At 41.6% G+C, this 20,891-nt stretch overlaps 2 protein-coding genes across 2 annotated transcripts; both read left to right on the top strand.

The window, feature by feature from the left end:
• The first annotated feature begins 1,683 nt into the window (after nucleotides 1–1,683).
• Nucleotides 1,684–8,433, top strand: mturn (maturin, neural progenitor differentiation regulator homolog (Xenopus)). The gene is made up of 3 exons (XM_083925750.1): nucleotides 1,684–2,088; nucleotides 5,585–5,707; nucleotides 6,914–8,433. The coding sequence occupies exons 1-3, from the start codon at nucleotides 1,930–1,932 to the stop codon at nucleotides 7,019–7,021; spliced, it is 390 nt and encodes a 129-aa protein (XP_083781876.1). The 5' UTR covers nucleotides 1,684–1,929; the 3' UTR covers nucleotides 7,022–8,433.
• A 1,990-nt stretch (nucleotides 8,434–10,423) lies between these two features.
• LOC310955868 (E3 ubiquitin-protein ligase znrf2-like) lies at nucleotides 10,424–18,893 on the top strand. The gene is made up of 4 exons (XM_083925944.1): nucleotides 10,424–11,181; nucleotides 13,358–13,453; nucleotides 15,202–15,307; nucleotides 18,067–18,893. The coding sequence occupies exons 1-4, from the start codon at nucleotides 10,854–10,856 to the stop codon at nucleotides 18,122–18,124; spliced, it is 588 nt and encodes a 195-aa protein (XP_083782070.1). The 5' UTR covers nucleotides 10,424–10,853; the 3' UTR covers nucleotides 18,125–18,893.
• The last annotated feature ends 1,998 nt before the right edge of the window (nucleotides 18,894–20,891 follow it).

Below are 20,891 nucleotides of genomic sequence, written 5' to 3' on the forward strand. Positions count from 1 at the left end.
AGATTCAAACTGAATTTTTAATTTGTTTATGATTAATAATTATAACAAGTTATAAAAAATAAGAGAGGGTAGGACCAGAAGAGTTTTTAACTTCCTGTCCCCTTTGAACAGGAACTATATTATTTGAGTCATGTATTTATCGCTCATGATTCTGAGGATCCCATTTGCTTGTTTTTCTCTCTTTTTTGCTTTCCTTTTACTGCTCATTTGCTTAATTTGGTTTGTATTATTATTTTGTTTTTAACATGTTCAATAAAGATAAAAAAATCAAAAAACTGTATCTAATGTTTTATATGTTATTTATTATTATAATTATAAATGTTAAAAATACGCCTGTAGGTATTAACAACGTGTGAGTAGTTTTGTGCCTTGTACTAGTACTAAAAGACTTGGATCATGGTCTGTAACTCTGATGTGGCCACCCACTTTTCTCCAAATGACACTTCTGGTAAATGGTTAATGGACTCTTTGGACATCTATATAGTGCCTTTCTGGTCTTCCGACCACTCAAAAGCTCTTTACACACACACACACACACACAAACACACACACACACACACACACACACACACACACACACACACACACACACACACACTGATGGCAGAGGCTGCCATGCACGGTGCCACCGGCTCGTCATGTTTTATGTTATGTTTTTTTACCCGCGCTCATATATTCCGTGTGTTGTTGTTGCGACCTTGACGCAGCTCCAGCATGGGACTAAGAGTGGGCTTCACTCGCCCTCTGGTGGTGAGGACTCCCGGGAGCAGGGAGGGTCAGACTGGAGGCATGGTAACGGCAGCAGGCTGCATACCTGTTAACACTGTTTCTGTAGACCAGGGTCCCTGTATGACATCAACAGCCCTTAGGTGAACTGATGATTAGGCCTATGTAAAAAGGTTTATTTCACAATCAGGGTTTTTGATTAAGATATTATTATTATTATTATTATTATTATTATTATTATTATTATTATACTTACTATCACTATTATTGTTGTTATTATTGTTATTATCATCATCATCATCATTATTATTAGCTTTATTATTATTGTTATTATCCTTATTATTTACAGTATTATTGTTATTATTATTAATAATATTGTTATTATTAGCAGTAGTAGTATTGATGATATCATTACTTTATATTATTTGAGGTGAAGAGTTCAGTACTGATCTTGACAAAGGTCCACTTTAAAAGAAAGTGATTATTATTATTAATATTATTATTATTACTTACCAGTTATGAATATATGATAATGTGAAATATAAAATGTGTTTTTACATTTGTGATTTGGGTGATCTGGTCCTTCGATGACTCATTCATATGAATCTATACCATATAGGCCTGATATATTCGTTAATGTCAGTCTTTTCTCCATATAAACTCCCGTTTATCTGTAGCCTATTGTGTCTCTGACATCCTTATGACACTCCTATAGCAGCTTACATAATGCATAATGTCAAACTCCCAACAGGCTTCGGCTCATCTGCCTCCTGCATGATGTCAGCAGGTTAACTTGACACAGTCATTGTAGCTACAGTGAGACTCTGGGGAGTAGACCTATGCAGCGCCTCAGATATGGACGGCTGCCCGGCTTCACTGTTCGTCATCGCGTTTCTCCCAGCGTCCTCCTGCGTATGCATGTATGCGACCGACGGGCTGATTTCATAACGTGGAGAGGAAGAGAGGAATGGGGCTTTGAGAAAACGGATGAGCACCAGACCCGGTAGGCTCTATGCACCATCAGTGTTATCTCCATTCCCCGGCCGTGCAGGCGGTGCGCTAGAGGTGCGGTGCAGTGGAGGCTGCTGATGCTGCTGCTGTCCGATCAGCTGTTATTTTTGTCTTGAGCATCATCGCCGTGTCGGCCACAGAGATCGAGATCAAGCTCCGGAGCCAGGGACACCGCACACCGGATAACAGAGGATGGAGTTCAAGCACCTGGTGGAGGCGGCGGAGAAGTGGTGCTCCTGTAACCCGTTCGACCTCATATTCGCCGAGGAGGACGACGAGAGGCGGCTGGACTTTTACGCAGAGCCCGGAGTCTCCTTCTACGTGCTGTGTCCCGGCGGCACCGACAGTTTTGTAAGTGAGCTCCTGTAGGGCCTTTAGCTCTGCCACTCTGCGCGTGTGCGTGTGCGTGTGTGTATGTGTGTGTAGGTGTGCGCGCGCGTGGTCTTGTAGGTGGGCAGAGTTGGAGGTGGGGTTGTCCCGGCTGATCCCGGTTTACCGGCTGAGGGACATGGGAGAAGAGGGGAGGGGGCTTTGGGTGAAGAGTAGAGGGGATGATGTCATTCCAGTTTGGGTGCACGCACGCCCCACACCCTCCAACCCGTATGTCAATGGTGTTTTTCCTCCATCATAATCAACTGCGATAACCCTGTGAACCACAGCACCATCAAACTAGCCAGGCTTAAAAAAAAAAAGAAAAAAGCACGAGGCCTGTAACTTTCAAAATAAAGGTCCTGCAGACCATCATGTTGCGTCTTTTTCTACCTTTGGAACACAAAGAAGGCCTCTTAAAATAAAACCGAGGGAGCTGATTGATCTGAGGAAATGTAGGTAGCATATTCAGCTTTTCTCTTAAATTGTTATGGTCATGGTATTACATTTAGATTTTACACCAGACTAATGTGGGGATTGGCTGTTTCCAGAGGTAACACACTGACTGGTTTGATTGGAGAAGTTGAAGCTCTGCAGACATACAGGGACGCAGTTTCACAAACCTTTATTTTGAAGGAATTATTCCAAATTAGAGTCCAAATTATCCTTTTTATTACCAAACTCCAATTAAAAATGTTGGCCTGGACACATTTATATATTTGAAGTTTCTCATGTAACTGTTATATATTATACATTATATTATTATATATTCAGTTAATTACCCTACTGTACAGGATGGGCTAGCCTACTGTAACAATAGTAGAATTCCCCTCACTGAAGGGTTTTATTTCTCCACCATTCCTGTGTTGGAAGTTGTTAGAGACCTCATTTAGACCATCACATGAGGAAATTAAATTAACAGAATGCTCTTTCGCCATCATTTCTCCACCAATGATGACATGTGAGGCCCTAAACAATGTCCACCTTAAAGAAACACTGTGCGTAATTTGTCTGTAATTGTTAAACATAAACTCCTTAAGTTGTTAAAAACCCTTGGACTCCTGAAACAATATGGCAGATATGAGCTGGCTGGGTTGAGTGGTAGCTTCTGCTCTAGACAGTTTGAAGACAATCACAGTATAGGGGCTCAAGACCCTTGACACAGCTACATCCTATACCAGTGTGGTGCAGTGGTGGTGTTGTGAAACCTAAGCTCCCGAGGCCAGACCCGCCCTGCTCCCTCCTCCTGCTTAGTGACAGGGGCTAACAGGGCGGGAAACAGATACTGTATGACCGAGGAGCCAGGGCGGTAATGTGTTTACTCAATAACACATTATGTCACACTGCTCGTGTCTGTGTTGTGAGTTTGTTCTGTCCCACATACAGCAGAGCTTAAGCTTTCTATGGCTGCTATGGCTGCTGGATCATTAAAGATCCAGCTGCTGCGTGGTCCAACCATCTTATTGAGAAGATTATTATAGAGATAAAACACAGCACAGGCATAAATAATGCAAGAAAACACACACACACACACACACCCAGGATGAAAATACATGGTTCCTTCTTCCTTCCTTTTTTCCCCCACTCTTCTACCTCACAACCCTCAGTTTGTCTCCTGCTTTTGAATCAAACGCATGTTAACTGCTGCACACACATGCACGCATCTTGACACTTCTCTCTCTGCTATGCACTCTCAATTTAGCTACAATAACTTTCTTTGTCTCTACAGGGCTCTCTAGTTACTATCGCTGGATCAATACAGCAATCAGCAGGGCGTCTCACATGCTCTCTGTCTCTGTCTCTGTCTCTCTCTCTCTCTCTCACACACACACACACACACATACACACACACACACACACACACACACACACACACACACACACACACACACACACACACAGGCAGCCCTTTTCACAGTTTATCTTGTTTTTTTTCCCTCAAAACCTTGTATCATTGCCCCGTCCTTTCACAGGAGGGCGCTGTGAGATCAGTTCCACCACGATAACAGCACAGCTGCACATCACTGTTAGCAAGCTCGGTTATTTCCCTCAGGGCACGTCTCAGAAGTTTTCAGTCATCCAGGTCAGGTGACACGGTGTTCAGCAGCTGAAAAACAAGAGCAGGCTGATTTGCTTCTGTGAGATCTGCTGAAAGATGTGTTATTTTTGCCGTTGCAGCAGAGGCACACCCTCATGTAAGAGTGAATCCATCAGTGTCCAACTGAAACAACCGTCCTTAAGTAGTGAGAGCAGAACGGCTCAATCTCAGCCCTGTCTGCAACACTGTGAAAATTATTTTCCTGGGCTGATTCATGTGACTAGTGAAACCATCACATGAAGGTGTGTCCCTACCATACACCATGAAACCAAATTTATTTTTGTCAACTTAAAATGGGATTCATTGATGAAAATAAGTTGCTTTAAGGGGAAATTAATGGATACATTAATGATTTGTAATGTATTAAGGTATTCTTCAATTAAGTTGAAAATTCAGGAATAGTTTTATGATGTAAATTAAATTTAAACGTTTTTGTACCCCATAAATGCCTTAAATGGTGCATTTATTAAAATTGCCTTATTACAAACATGTATTTTATTTAAGTTATCTATGTTTAGCATGAACCCCTGAATGATGAATTGGACAAATTAAGACTTTATCTGGTTTGATTGCTTTGTTGTAGTTTTTTGTCTGTGCTACATTGTCCCTGACCTGGCCTTACTTATATACTGGTTATTCCCTGGTTATTATTATTATTCCCTTGCGAGGCTACACTGGTGGAAGAAGTGTGACAGTATTACATCACCTGATAGCGTGTTAGTTAGTTCTCTAATGTTATTACATGGAGGACCAGAGTTTAAAGTGAAGCCTTAAAGGCCCCATATTGTAAAAAGTGAGATTTCCATGTCTTTCTTATTATAAAGCAGGTTGAGGTGCTGCATAAATACTGTGAAAGTATAAAAACGCTCAATCCACAGAGAAATGCACACAGCCCATATTCAGAAACTGTGACTTTAGACGAGTAGTCAGGACTTCTGTACAGTTGTGATGGCACAACTATACTATATATTGGTGGAAAGCAGTGTTGCTACAGTGCCGTTACAGCCATTCCCCGGCTGCAATGATGGTGCAGAGATGCTGAGAGCGCAGATGTAGAAGACCTGGAAATACTGGCCAATCAGAATAGACTGGGCTTTTTAGGAGGGGCTCTTAAAGAGACAGGCGCTAAAACAGAGCGTTTCAGACTGAGGGTGAATACACTATTACAGGTATATTCAGACGTCACAGCAACATGATTTAGTAGAAACCCAAAAGTATGAACCAGAAAATGTGTATAATATGGAACCTTTAAGGCTTTTTTGTCCCCCATGATGTTCAGTGTCTGCACACACATCGATTTGCCCTACTCATGCCGTGTTTTCTTAATGACTGGTTTGGAATGAAGCTTAAATATTTGCTCATCTTTTTTTGTGTCTGAAGCACGTGTGGAGTGAGAGTGAGGACTGCCTTCCCTATCTACAGTTGGCCCAGGACTACATCTCCTCCTGTGGGAAGAAGACTCTGCTGGAGGTGTTAGAGAAGGTCTTCACGTCTTTCAGGCCCGTAAGGAAACAACAGAGTTATGCTCTTGGGAGTCACTGTTTTCTTTTTGATATCACACTGCATGGACCGCGGCACAGTGACCAATGCTCGCTATGTCTGGGTCCATTACAGCCCTGATACATTCTGTTCTCTCGGGTACAAAACTTGTCGAACTCCACCCATAATTCTAACATTTTAATGTTGCCTTGCTGCTTGGAGCACAACATAGAAAACCATACAAGGTCTTTTGTGGAGAGTACTGCTAGTGTGTAAGAGTACTTTACATTTTTCTTTTAAACCTCAGTTTAAAGAGCTGATTTACACTGCCTGACACTTTTTTTCTTCAAGCTTTTTTGGAAAATAATAACAAAAGATCTTTTTCAAAATTAAAACAGGTGTTACTTGGTGTACTGAATCTTATAACTAAGAAACTGAACCCCTTTTATTATGTTTTTTTTTTTTTACCCCAAAATTCAATTAATTTAGCAGCCGGCGCTGTTCATATTGACAGGCAGCCCAAACAAGTCGATTACCGAATTCAGTTCTATTGAACTTCAATAGAACACAACTCCAGTGCATTCAGTAATCGACTTGTATGGACTGCATCTCATTATGGATGTAGCCGACTGCTAAAGCTTGTAATAAAAGTAACTACGTTGTTGGTTCCTCGTTTTCTGTGTAGGGACTCTTCTCATGCTACTGCAGAGGTTTGGTGTTATTTTGAGCAGTACTAGTGGTTAAAAAAGCCGTTTTGGATGCGTTCTGCGCTCTGCCCCGAGCTACTCAGTGTTAGCCATGTCTGGCTGCTAGCGACTGTCCGGAATTTCTCTGTTAATAGGCGAGCAACGAAAGAAATTGTCTGGATGGCTTATTTTATGTATATTCATGCCGAAAGAGACCATGAGATCCAATTTCGAGTAACACTTTAATTATGTATAACTTGAAGCTTTTATATGATTCAAATGCATGAGTATTTTAGTAATTATATATTTGTTATAAATCACCTCACATAAGGTTTTAAGATACCATAGCCGTTTTTGTAAAGTTTTTGGAACTTCTGCTTTGGTTTTATTTTTCAGCCCAAGAGCGGCTGCTTGGTATACTGATTTCTGAAAAAACTGCCTCCGTACAAGACACAAACAAATTGTGTTGGTGCAATTTACAAACATGCACACACATCTTTATGCTGCGACCTGTAACGAAACCTTCTCCTTCTACTCCTGTTAGCTGCTTGGTCTGCCAGACATGGAAGACATCAGTTTTGAGCACTACCACGCTGACATGGAGGGGGAGCCGGGGCCTGACCACCAGCAGATGGGGGTCAGCCAGCAGTGATGAGCCCCAAGACGAGGCCTGCAGCTGAGAAGCACTGGGCCTCAACTCATCAGCCCAAACACTTAACAACACACTCTTATCCAAACACACACACACACACACACACACACACACACACACACACACACACACACACACACACACACACACACACACACACACACACACACACTCTTACGGCCAACTTGCTAAAAATGCACCACCATGTTCTTGAATGTCTCAGTGGCTTTGCTTCCCAAAGAGTGCACTCTGTTGCACTGTGTTGAACCCCCCCCCCCCCCCCCCCCAAACACACTGACACACAAACACACACACGTTGGGGCTACGTGAGCAGTAGCCACGTACAATGCAAGTGTCATAATCATTCACCATCTGGTTAGTTAAAGTTCCACAGCACAGCAATATTACGTCGGCCTTGTTATGCAGAAACACAGTCAGATGTTACCGCAATACACACATTCCCCCCTCCGTGGCTTTGGAGATGAATGTGACCGATAACCTACTTTCTCTGCATGTCTGTTGACACAGAGGATACACAAGATCTAGCTGAAAAACGAATGGGTGAAAACTGACGGTTTGTGGCTGCGTGAGGCAGCTGGAGTGACGCAAATAAAGAGAGAGGGAGGAAGAAGGGATAAGCGGCATAGTTTTCCACTTGGAGGGAAACAAGGAGGGAGCTGAGGGATGTATACCTATGACGTAGATTCAGACCGGGCACCTCTCAAACTACCCCGTTTTTAACACACCGTAAAACAGTCGTATAGGCGAAAGCATTTTACACCTTATATGGAAATCAAAGTGTGCAGCTTTACAGTAGCATGGATCGTTTCTTGAGGTGTGTGTCTCTTAATGTTTCTAAGGCAGTACACCTCAAAGACTTTAAAGTCACTTAATGAGGACGTTTTGAATCAATGTTTCTATCATATGACCATGACAACAAAGGCCCATGTTGCAGCTTAAGCTCTTCCTGTTTTGAGTGTCTCATTGTCACTTAAAACCCTTCTGTCCTGTAGTCTTCCTGGTTGTTGGTGCTTCACAGTTTGCCCTCCTTTTGCAGCCCAATCTTACGAGATACCTTCCTAAATCTAGTTACAATCCCTTTTCCCTTTTTGAGGTTTCTTAACCATAATTTAATAAGTGCACATCTAAATCCCCATGTGATAGCACAGGGGAGAGAGATTATTTGTTAACAGTCATCCTCCGCCTGCCCTGTTATCTCTGATCTCACAGTGTGTTGTTGTATGTCACATCCAGTGCACTGCAATGCTTCAAGCCCCCGCCGCCTTTAACCACTCGATCCACATGCAAGACTGTTTCAGAGGTTCATCTTTAGCCTGTTTACTTTGGCTTGTAAATGTTTGTCTTTTTATTGCCTATTTGAATGTTTCTCATGCAGTGTATCTTCTGTTTGTCCTCCGATGTGTGTGAAATTGTTCAATAAACCGTGTGAACAGTGTTCGTAGTGCATATTTCTATTTTCCCCCTGAAGTTAATGGAACACAAAGAGCCAAACATGGAGGGCTTTTCACATCACAGAGTGCACTGGTGACCTGCTGCTGTGCCAACAGCCTGCTGGTGTTACTGGGATTGACGTCACGCTCCACCTGACAAGCCCACTCAGAGCTGCATGAAGCTAAAGGCATGGAGGGAACCACAGACAGGACTTTGCCTTCAAAGTAAAAGCACAAAATGTGTCAACTGAAAAGCTTTTCAGTGGTGGCTTGTTCCTGATTGACTAGAAACAAATTACTGGACAACCAAACTGTATTCTTTTGGAAGAAGATTGCATGACATGCACACAAAACTACGTAATTTACAGATTATTACATAGTCTTTATGAATTACCTTAGAGTCTACAAGCACAAAGGATTTTATAGAATTTTATCCTGGGTGAACTGACGAATTACATTTTTCACGTTTAGTGAGAATAATGGACCACCCTCTGTACTATGAGCACTACATTTGGAAATACCACACTGATCATTAACCTCTGAGTTCAACCTTTATATCCATTAAGCTGATGCAAGTGTGAGAGGGAAACAGAAAAATACTCCCATTCCTACCTAATACTATGACGGTAAATTTGATTTGTATGATACTTTTCATACAATTAATCCAGCCCAAGGTGCTTGACATCAAATTGCAGATTGTTAAAACTAATAATCAACCAAAAAACCTAAATGTTTTCGACAGTGCTATAATCATTATTAATCTATTACTAATAAAATAACCATTAGTTGGCATTATATATACATATACAACACTCCAACTCAACCAAGGATCATTGTTCTGCGTTGAGTAGATCTCCTTTCCAAATGGCAGATGTCAAGCCGCTCTAAGGTGTCCAGATGAAGGCGTTCCAAGTATGTGATTTCAAGAGTATTGAAACTTTACAAGGACACAGGTTCATTTAAGTCCCCCAAAAAGGCCGGTCGTCCATGTAAAACAAGTGCACGAGAGGACAGGATTTTGCAAAGACTCAAAGGGGAATCGGTTCAACACTGCAGCTGGAGTTGTGGACAGAGGAGAACTGGTCCAGAGTGACTTCAGTGATGAGAGGACGTTCAATTTATGTGTCTGATGGGAAACATTATGTTGGGGTAGGACTGAGGAAAGACTGAACCCAAAGTGTGTAAAGAAGGCTGTTAAATTTGGAGGAGGAAGTGTCATGGTTTGGGGGATGTTTTCTGCAGCAGGAATACCTTCACTGCAATTGTCTCCCAATCAGCTGCAATTTTCATACAAGACAATGCCCCCTGTCACACTGCAAAAGCAGGTTAAGCAGTTTCTTGAAGCTAAGAATATTGAAACGATGAAATGGCCAGCCCAGAGTCCAGATGGAAACCCCATAGAGAATCTCTGGAAAATCCTTGGCAACAAAGTAATGTCTAAGAAACCCACTACAGTTACTGAACTGCGGAAGAGACTGAAGAAGAATAGACCAAGATCAAACCAGAGCGGTGTGAGAAACTAGTGATGTCCTGTGGGTGCAGATGTGCTGAAGTCATTCAAAGCTGTGGCCTCTACACTTCCTGTTCATTTTTGAATCCTACAGCCCAAAGAAAACATTGTTTAATATCTTCTCTTCTAACACAGTGGTTACTGTACTCTAATTTTGCTCAGGGATTTGGGGGATTTGTTGAAGTGCCCTAAAAAACATGCTGTACAGCAGTGGTATAGCCACAGTGGATATTCTTTCAAATTCTGAACAGTAAAAAACAGTATTTCATAATAAATCAAGTTTTTATTAATTATTCTCTCATTTTGATATCCAGTGTATTACAGTTTCCACAGTTAAAGTTAAGTGGCGTCTTTATCGCTTTTATTTTGAAGGACTATTGATGTTTTTCTGGTGAACTTTGGTTAGTTTGACGAAGCTGCTTCAGGGGGGAGGAGGGCATTCCCCGCTTCTATTTTTCTTTCCAGACGGCCGCAGTTGAGCACAAAAACAAACTTGTACCAGACGAGCGGTGGGTCCACACTTGCGCAAATGTCCTCGTCTGAACAGGAGGAACTGAAGACTTTTTTCTGAAGAGATTTCATTTATTTATTTTTCCATTGTTGAAAAAAGGGGAAGGGCTTCGCCAAGAAAAAAAAAAACATTTGGAAATTAAGTTATGCTTCAGTGAGTGCGCACTTTACGCACGGGTCTTACCGTGAAACTTTAAGATGTTGGATCACCTTGCCTTTGTTGTTGTTCACGTGTTAGGCTCTATTTCCTTTGTTGGTGACAGCTGTTCATAACTCGTTGTAACCATGTGTCGTGGCTAAAACAACAACAAAAACAACTTTAAAGCGCACACAAAAAGCGGAGGAGGAAGTCTGAGACAGCATGGGGGCCAAACAGAGCAGCCCGGGATTTGACGGCAGAACTCGGGCTTATTCCAGCTCCGATCTCCCATCTGGAAACTCCACTGGAGGGGAAAGGATTGCGGGGTTTAGATACACTAATGGACCAGATGGCCCCCGGATCCGTTACACGGGTGGAGGCCCAACCAGCTCCGGGCTCAGTATACCGGCCGGCGGCAGGTCAGGGTCGCGCGTTCTCAATCAGAGCCTCGATGGCACGGATGGTGACGAGGAGAGCGAGCTGCCCCCTGAGGGCCACAGGTTGCTTATAGGATCTCTACCAGCTCACCTGTCCCCTCACCTGCTGGGAGGTAAGCCTGTAACGCATGGGTTAACATTCATAACAGGTAGGCCTCCTCCATAAAACCCCTGGAACATCATAACAGTGATGTGTGTACACGTTTGTACACGTTGTGTTGCTCAGTAGTGAGCAGACATAATGTTTCATTATGTTTTTATAGTGTGTTTGTTGTTTTTAGTACACTGTATCTTGTCCAAGGGCAGGTTATTTCGTCTCGCAGCACAACTGTAAATATTCTGGTCTTAATATTGTGTTTATGGCACCTATGAGTTTAGAGTCAACATGTTAGTTCATGTAGGATACCGTACTGTACGTTTATGATACGCCTATAAGATATAATTGGCTATATCCATTACAGTCGCTGTCAAAGTTGCTACTGTAAGTATTTTTCCATTCGACATATGATGCCTGGCATATGGTAATAGTAGTCTGATGACTGAGGCCTTTGTTTAGCACTTCTGCACTATTATTGTAGCCACAGGTTTACTGTACTGCAGAGCTGCTGCCGTCTCTCTTCTTCTTTAGCCTCTCTTCTGTCTTGAAAACTGGCCTGTTTTTCACTCTGGCTGAGAGGGAAGAGTGCATAATGTAGGTCAGCAGATAAGAGTTTCCTGCTGGTTACCCCCCCCCCCCCCCCCCCACACACACACACACACAGACACACGCATGCAAACACTTCCTGAATCTGCAAGTCTAGCTGTTTCTCAACTGGTGGTTGGTCCAGACCACAACAAAACAGGACTGACACTAATATAAAACTAAGGGGGAAGAGCATTTGCCATCAGGGGCCCGAGGCTCTGGAACAACCTGCCTGAGGATATAAGGCTGTTGACTCAGTGTCAGCTTTTATCACATGGCTTACTTTTTCTAAGTTCTCTTATATTGATTATTGAATCACTTGTTTTGTTTTATTTGTATGTTTTATGTGTTCCTGTAAAGTTTGTTCTATTTTGCTTTGTCGTATTGTAAAGCACTTTGTAACTATGTTTTAAAGGTGCTATATAAATAAAGTTATTATAATTATAATTATTATTATTATTATTATTATTATTATTATTATTATTATTATTATTATTATTATAACAACAGGACTGTTATGGCGCTCTAACATCCATGGAACTGGAAAACACACACAAGATCTAACAATTGACAGTGTTTCCCGTAATCCTTGTAGCTGTTGGAGTTCTTGTAAATGCTTCAATTTCCTCATCTTTCAGAACGTAGTCAATAAAACTAGGTCTGGATTTTTGTCCCTCCTCCTTCTAATTACCAGCATAGGTCATTTGCCTGATGAGGAAGTATAATCATTAATAACTCGACCATCTATAACCTTTGTTCATTAGATCTATGTTATCTGCAGGCCTGACAGCAGGATCCTCCCTTACAAACACATGACATAAACATGAACTTCACGCACATGGGACAAGTTAGCCTTTAATGGCTTCCGGTCAGAAATCTCTTAGGTTTAGGCAACAAAACTATATGGTCAAGTTTAGAAAAAGATAGTTGTTTGGATTTAAATAAACACTGTCTAGCAGAAAGCCCTAAAGGCTAACTTCTGCCTTGTACGAGGTTCACAACACACACACACACACACACACACACACACACACACACACACACACACACACACACACACACACACACACACACACACACACACACACACACACACACACACACACACACACACACACACACACACACACACACACACAGATATAATTACTGCCTGCATGTGTTGTCCCTTTCTTGACTGAGGTGTTATAATGTTAAACAAGGTTAGCTTATCTCAGGTCAAGCAGCTCTCGGCTTATTAATCTTTGTGCAGCTGAGAAGATGCACATGGTCAGGGGGACATTTGTATGTGGGTCAAATTATGAATCAATAAATGACTGTACATTTCATACATGCAGTGCAGTAAGAATTGAGATATCTCATCTTCAGGATTTGTTTGCAGTCAGTTTGTAATGAGCAGTGCCACCTAAGGATTGCATGATTAGGTAAGCAGATTGTAACAGATTGTTTACAGCAGACAGAGAGCCAGCAAGTGTATGGAGGTGTTACAGTAGGTCATGCAGGTCTGTGTAAGATCAAGCTCATGCAAACTGTCCCACGCCCTCTGTTGTGTACATATCAATAAAAAGTTAAGAGAGACGTTCTTGTCGTTGTGTTTTCCTCCCCAGGCTTCCACTGTCCTGTTTGCTCCAAGTTCATGGCATCGGATGAAATAGAGAAGCACCTGCTCATGTGTTTCAGCAAAACGTGCCTCACCTACAACAGTAAGAAACCAGGGGTGAAAGTGCAAGAGTGCATGGGAGACTTTTATGCACATTTTTTTAGGTTCATACTTGTATTTTGAGTTTCTGCTAGAACATGTTTACATGCTTTACATGTTTTTGTCATACTGTCTATCTGAATATACCTGTATTCACCCTTTGTCTGAAATTCTCAATTTTAGCGCCTGTCTCTTTAAGACCACCTCCCAAAAAAGCAGTCCGTCACATCTGCGCCCTCTATCGCCCATCTGCATAGTCATTGCAGCCAGGGATTGACCTGTGGCAACACTTTCTACCTACATATATTATAGTTGTTACATCACAACCGTACAGATGTCCTGACGGCTCGTTTAAAGTCACAGTTTCTGAATACGGGCGGTGTGCAGATTAGGTGTTTTAATACTTTCACAGTACATGGCACCTTTAATAGCACCTCAACCTGCTTTACAATAAAAAATAGACATTGAAATAATATGGGAAATAAAAATTAAAGGATTTGGTATTAGTTTTTGTCCACAGCTGTTATATACATCAGTTACATCTTTATACTTGATTATCTATAAGGTAACTGTTACTGTAAACTATATGTGTAAGAATAATCCAATGGAGTTGAAAGAAAAGTATATACCCCTATAAATGTAATATATTAGAAGTATTTGGTAGCAGTGGAGGTAATCAAGCACAAATATTTCAAAATAGTACTTCAATGCAGTACAAAAATGCACTTATTTACACACCACTCTGTCTTTCCTTCCTCCGTAACTATTTTATGCCATATTGTTTCTATAACTTTCTATTATCCACATAAATGCTCATGTACTAGATGTTATTCAGTGTAGCATGCAGATATGCAGCTACACATTAACACAGCCACCTACATATGCTTGTTGACTGACTGTGTACACACACACCTACATGTGCACACACAGGAAAGGCAAACACATCTGTCGCCATACAATTGTCACTATGCCCACTCCCTGCAACTAGAGACTTATCAAGTGTGACAGTGTTGCATGTATCCAAACAGGAGTGGATTGCTCATCTTTAATTGGCGCTGCATGATGGGAGACGTGCGCACACAGCTTTCAGTTGGCACACACCCACAGCAGCATGCATGTTACTGATAAATATACAGTCCATGCAGCTCCATAGACTACACAGTGTGTCATAGCTTATCACAGGCGTACAAATGGGTAAAACCCATACCATCATCGCTTTATCCTTCACCCTTCACCATCCTTACCCATGTAAATATTTTCCTAAGTGTATTTGAATGAGTCAGTCCTACCGCTAATGCAGGATTAATTTTCATATGAGAACATGAAAAGCTACAGACAATCCTTCACCTCAGGTATTGACACTGTAGGCTGTCATAGCTAAACATGCAAGGAAACCTGACATGAAAGAAAACATCATCATACCTGTGTATATATATATATATATATATATATATATATATATATATATATATATATATTATAATACAGTATAAAACTATTATACAAAGAAAAGGATAATCAAACTGCATTCCGCATAATATTCCCACCACAGTCTGCACACAGTATTTACTCTACAACTACAACAACACAGTAGTGGGATACCAGCTCTCATCTGGGCACACATGGCAACAGACATTGTGGTACCAGAGATTAAACAGATGGTTGTGTAGGTTTCTGTGATTGAACTGATCTGATGCATGGTTTGGTGTCCGAGGGAGCTCAGTTTGTCTCTGTCTGTATTGTCTTTCTCAGAGGACATCCTGTCCAGAGACTCTGGGGAATGTGCCATTTGTTTAGATGAGCTGGAGCAGGGAGACACCATTGCCAGGCTGCCCTGCCTCTGTATCTATCACAAAGGGTAACTAACACACACAACACACATACAAAAATAGATTGTGGTTAGAAATAGTACAGCAGTTATATGCATAAAATGACTTTGGATGTAAAATAAACTACATCTTTAGCATACAAATATGAGAGTTGTATCAGACTTCTCAAAATAGCAAATAAGTGTATTCCTCAAAATGTCCAACTATTCCTGTAATACAGATAGATCTTCATGAGTAATACCAAAACACACTGTGTATGAGCCGATTTGAAATTATATGCAGTTTGTCTCCCACACACACAGATGTAAAACATTTCCAATCCTTTTGTAAAAAATACAGAAATGTAAGGCAAATGCTATTTGCACCCAGGTGTCAGTAGCCAACGATGCTATTTGCACCCAGGTGTCAGTAGCCAACGATGCTATTTGCACCCAGGTGTCAGTAGCCACTAACGCTATTTACACTCAGGTGTCAGTAGTCAATGACGCTATTTGCATCCAGGTGTCAGTAGCCAACGATGCTATTTGCACCCAGGTGTCAGTAGCAAATGACAGGTGTCAGTAGCCACTAACGCTATTTACACTCAGGTGTCAGTAGTCAATGACGCTATTTGCACCCAGGTGTCAGTAGCCAATGACAGGTTCCAGTAGCCAACGACGCTATTTGCACCCAGGTGTCAGTAGCCAATGATGCTATTTGCACCCAGGTGTCAGTAGCCAACGATGCTATTTGCACCCAGGTGTCAGTAGCCACTAACGTTATTTACACTCAGGTATCAGTAGTCAATGACGCTATTTGCACCCAGGTGTCAGTAGCCAATGACAGGTGTCAGTAGCCAACGATGCTATTTGCACCCAGGTGTCAGTAGCCAACTATGCTATTTGCACCCAGGTGTCAGTAGCCAACAATGCTATTTACACCCAGGTGTCAGTAGCCAACGATGCTATTTGCACCCAGGTGTCAGTAGCCACTAATGTTATTTACACCCAGGTGTCAGTAGCCACTAACGGTTTTTACACTCAGGTGTCAGTAGTCAATGACGCTATTTGCACCCAGGTGTCAGTAGCCAATGACAGGTGTCAGTAGCCAACGATGCTGTTTGCACCCAGGTGTCAGTAGCCAACAATGCTATTTGCACCCAGGTGTCAGTAGCCACTAACGCTTTTTACACTCAGGTGTCAGTAGTCAATGACGCTATTTGCACCCAGGTGTCAGTAGCCAATGACAGGTGTCAGTAGCCACCAACGCTATTTGCATAAAGGTGTCAGTAGCGACGACGCCATTTGCACCCAGGTCTCAGAAGCCAACAACGCCATTTATGCTACTAGGAGGCGTGGGGAGAGGGGTGTGTTAACAGCAGCATCAGGGCTGTGTGACTACTCTCACCCATGTTCAAATAGACATGCAAAAAATATAAATAAAACAGGATAAAACAAAATATAAATACAGGTGGGTGGAGAAGCATTGAAACAAAGTGTTTATTGATCATTTTAAACTTTATTATTATGATAACGGAAAAAATACCTCAGCTTAACATGTGACATGTCTTGAAGAGAACTACTTGAATTATCACCTTGCGATTGTTTGCCTCCGCCAACCAGTAAAGTTGCAGTTTACATCCGTGTGTGTCCAGACTTACATTATATGTGCAGTGAAGACTTTGAAGGAATTCAATAAAAGGCATTAAGTGTATTTTTTTGCGAAACATGGATACTTCACACACCCCTTCAACTCTGCAGCACAGAAAAACATTATTGCAGAACATTATGATGTCCCAGTGAAATAGACCTTTTACCTTTTGAGTATAAAATGTCATATTGGATATTTTTGTGAAATGTTGCCATAATTATCATAGGAATTCTCGAGTTATGACCACCGTGATTTGTTAGGTCAAAGTGACCTTTTTACTGTCTTGCTTAGAGTTAGGCTACATGAAGAAACCGACATTAGTCATTAGTTTTGCTAAATATGAACTATCTAAGTTTAGCTCAGCATGAAAACAATGGGGCAACAGCTAGTTCTGTCTAAATGTAATAAAATCAGTAAAATCAGTTACAATGTGGGGGGTGTAACTATGTTCCCCGGGTCCAATGTTCCCCGCTTTTCACAGAAAGGGGCCTATGTTCCCCATCCTGTTACTTTTTCCACAATCAGGGCCGAATACCATGGCAAATAGGCTTATGTAGACCCTAACCCTACCCCCTAACCCTAACCCTATAAATTATTTAAGGTTTATTTATTTTAATTATCTTTTAAATGAGATAATAGAATGGCACCTCATGATGTCTGACACAACGAGGAAGTAATTGTGCAGGAAGGAGGGTATTTGATTAATCGAATCATCTCCGGCTGACTTTCCTGTCCAGTGGTACCCCGAATCTCTTTTTAAATATAAATCTAACCTTTTTAACCACCGACTCAGGTCTTTCAGGGAGATTTCTAAAGTGTTTTAATGACAGAGAAAGAGTGTTAGTTGCTGCGCTTTCAAAGAGCTGGTAGGCAGATTTAGTTTCCGATGGAGGGAGCCAGGCTGGCTGTTTCCCCCTGTTTCCAGTCTGTATGCTAAGCTAAAATAACCTTCCACTTGCGGTAGCTTTATATTTAACAGACTGATCCGAGAGTGGTATTCTCATCCAACTCTGAGCAAGAAAGCAAATAAGCACATTTCCCAAAATGTTCAATGTTTTGGTTTAAAAGACATACATTTCTTTATTATTGTCTAATTTTATTCAAGCACAATTTCAACCTCCTTCGGTCACTCCCTGTTGTCCTCCTCTTCCTGTTTCAGGTGTATAGACGAGTGGTTTGAGGTGAATCGCTCGTGTCCGGAGCATCCCGCAGACTAGGAGCTGCAGCAGTACAGCTTCAGTCTACTGTATATCACTGTGGTCTGTTCCAGCTGAGCACCGGCGCTCCTCAGGGCCTGTAAGACATTAATGTGCACAGGATTTTTCATATTGCCTCATGGAACAGTGATGTACGGTGGACATGTTTCACTAGACGTCATGGGACGTTCAAAGAACCACTGGTGGAGTAATTTTGTCTCCAGAAAATATGTGAATGTTCCTCATGCCACCTGCTGGCCTAAAGTGGATCTGTGCAACCTGGGATCTGAACTGTTTTGCTGAACAGGGTGTGGTTTTTATAGCGGAGGACTAGTGCAACCAACATGGTGGGAGAGTTACGTCTCTTTTTCGGGAGAGATTCAGGATGAGAGACTCTTCAGACTTGATCAGAAGGCTGATGTTGTGCAATGTAAAAAAAAAAAAAAACAGCCATTCAGATTTAAAAATGCCTTTCTCAGCTTTAAGGGATGATTACAGTGTTGATGATAGTTAGGAAATAAATCTGAATTTTGTGGTGAAATTGGCAAATAGTTTCATTTTTGTTGTTTGTGAAACAATCATGTGGCCTAGACCAAATAGTCTAATGTGAAATAGTCAGACTCTGTCAATCACTTGTCCATTCAGAACCACAGTAATGTGATTGTGTAGTTAATCACACATATCTAATGATCCACACTCTAAGGAGTGCCATAATATGCTGCTATGTCATAGACTGGAATGTTTTCTTATAACCTTTGTTCATTGTACGTTCTGTTTGTACTGTAATGAATTGCACAACAATAAATGTTTTGTCATTGTTTCTCTTTACTGCATACAAGCTATTACATATTTTAATGTAAAAGATTAACTTATACTTATCTATACAGAATGGAAATAAGTCATCCTTCAAAGAAATGTTTTTTTTCCCGTCTGAGATGGCTTGAGACGAGGAAGATGAAGAAGAGCAATGAGTCAGTGGAAATGTTTTGAAAATGTATATTTTTAAAAAGTATTTATGTGTAAAATATACAGAGACAGACTGCAGTTTGCAATCGTCTCGAAAAGACATGGTATCATCTATTAAAGAATTTCCAAGATTAAAATCCAAGAACAAGACAGCTGATTACTGAAGTCCTATCAGCTGAGAGACGCCCGTGAAGATAAGTTATGACTCAAGTGGGCATGCAGGGACATGGACCAAATGTTCTGTTAGTTGCAAAATGAGCAGTCCGAGGCAACATCAGCAGTCACCCTCCACTCAAAACATGTATTTATTCTTGTTCCTACAGTTTAATGTATGAGCTTCACTGTGCAGAATCATGTACAGTGTAGTCTGACACTCAAATGATGTTTTTACATTCATATACTGAAAGGACGACTTGGATAAAGTGAACTATTTAAGTCAATGAGAAGAATTTCTAACTGTGTTATTTTATTGTTAGACTTAGTGGGCGTTACACGTCAGTAAAAAATATTAGATCATATATTAAATTTATAATGACACAAACTTTGCAAAGGCGGTCAGGAAATGTTAAAACTGATGGGATCTCTCCTCTTAACTGCGTTGTCTGACCAGTCTTCTCAAATTCTTCTACCTTGAAATAACAGCTGCAGATAACAGAGCAGTCATTTGTCCGTGCCTGTGTGTCTCTTTTGGGAATCTATACACAAAACATATCTATCTTTCTGAACAAGGCCATGCAATCTGCATGCTTTCGTAGCTACAGTTCAGGCACATAAGCTCACTGTTAACATTATGTCACTTTAGATTGAAAAATTTAAAGTAGGGCTGGATGATATGGACAAAATCTTCTATCACAGTAGTTCTCAAACTTTGTACATAACGTACCACCTCAGAATATATCAGGCTCTATCGAGCCCCACCACTAAGACCGATAGTGTAGGCCGACACTATTCAACTGTGGGCAGGCAGGTTTTCTCTTAATCAGAAGATTATTTATTGTTGACTGTCTTCAGCCATGACTTCAGTTTCAGATGGACTGCTCTAAAAGAACGAGGTCGCGGGTACAAGCGGCCGAAATGGGTTTTCTCAGGAGGGTGGCTGGAGTCTCCCTTAGAGATAGGGTAAGAAGTTCAGCCATCCGTGAGGAACTCGGAGTAGAGCCGCTGCTCCTTAGCGTTGAAAGGAGCCAGTTGAGGTGGTTCGGGCATCTAGTAAGGATGCCCCCTGGGCGCCTCCCTAGGGAGGTGTTCCAGGCACGTCCAGCTGGGAGGAGGCCTCGGGGAAGACCCAGGACCAGGTGGAGAGATTAGATCTCCACACTGGCCTGGGAACGCCTCGGGATCCCCCAGTTAGAGCTGGTTAATGTGGCCCGGGAAAGGGAAGTTCGGGGTCCCCTGCTAAAGCTGCTGCCCCCGAGACCCGACCCCGGATAAGAGGCTGAAGATGAGATGAGATGAGATGATCCGCACTTCTCTTCCCAATAGTTCCAATTTGGAGCAACGATTGCAGTCTTTTTTAACCAATCATTTTACCTCTTCTTACTGTCTTGCCATCATAGTTTAGCTCGGACTCATTAACATGGTTGGGTAGCAGGCTGATATTGAAACGCAATATGGGCGGAAATGCTAACCTTATTTTAAATTACATTTCATGGATCTTAAAAGTTTTCTTTCGAAATGTTGTATGATTTTGATAGTATTATATTTATTTAGTAATTAATGTTTCCCTTTTTGGGGGAAATTCTTTCGAGTACCACCAGAGAGAGCTTGAGTACCACCAGTGGTACTAGAACCACAGTTTGAGAACCAGGGTTCTATCTTATAG

The sequence above is a fragment of the Echiichthys vipera genome (assembly GCF_963691815.1).
Source record: "Echiichthys vipera genome assembly, chromosome: 13".
Classification (NCBI taxonomy): domain Eukaryota; kingdom Metazoa; phylum Chordata; class Actinopteri; order Perciformes; family Trachinidae; genus Echiichthys; species Echiichthys vipera.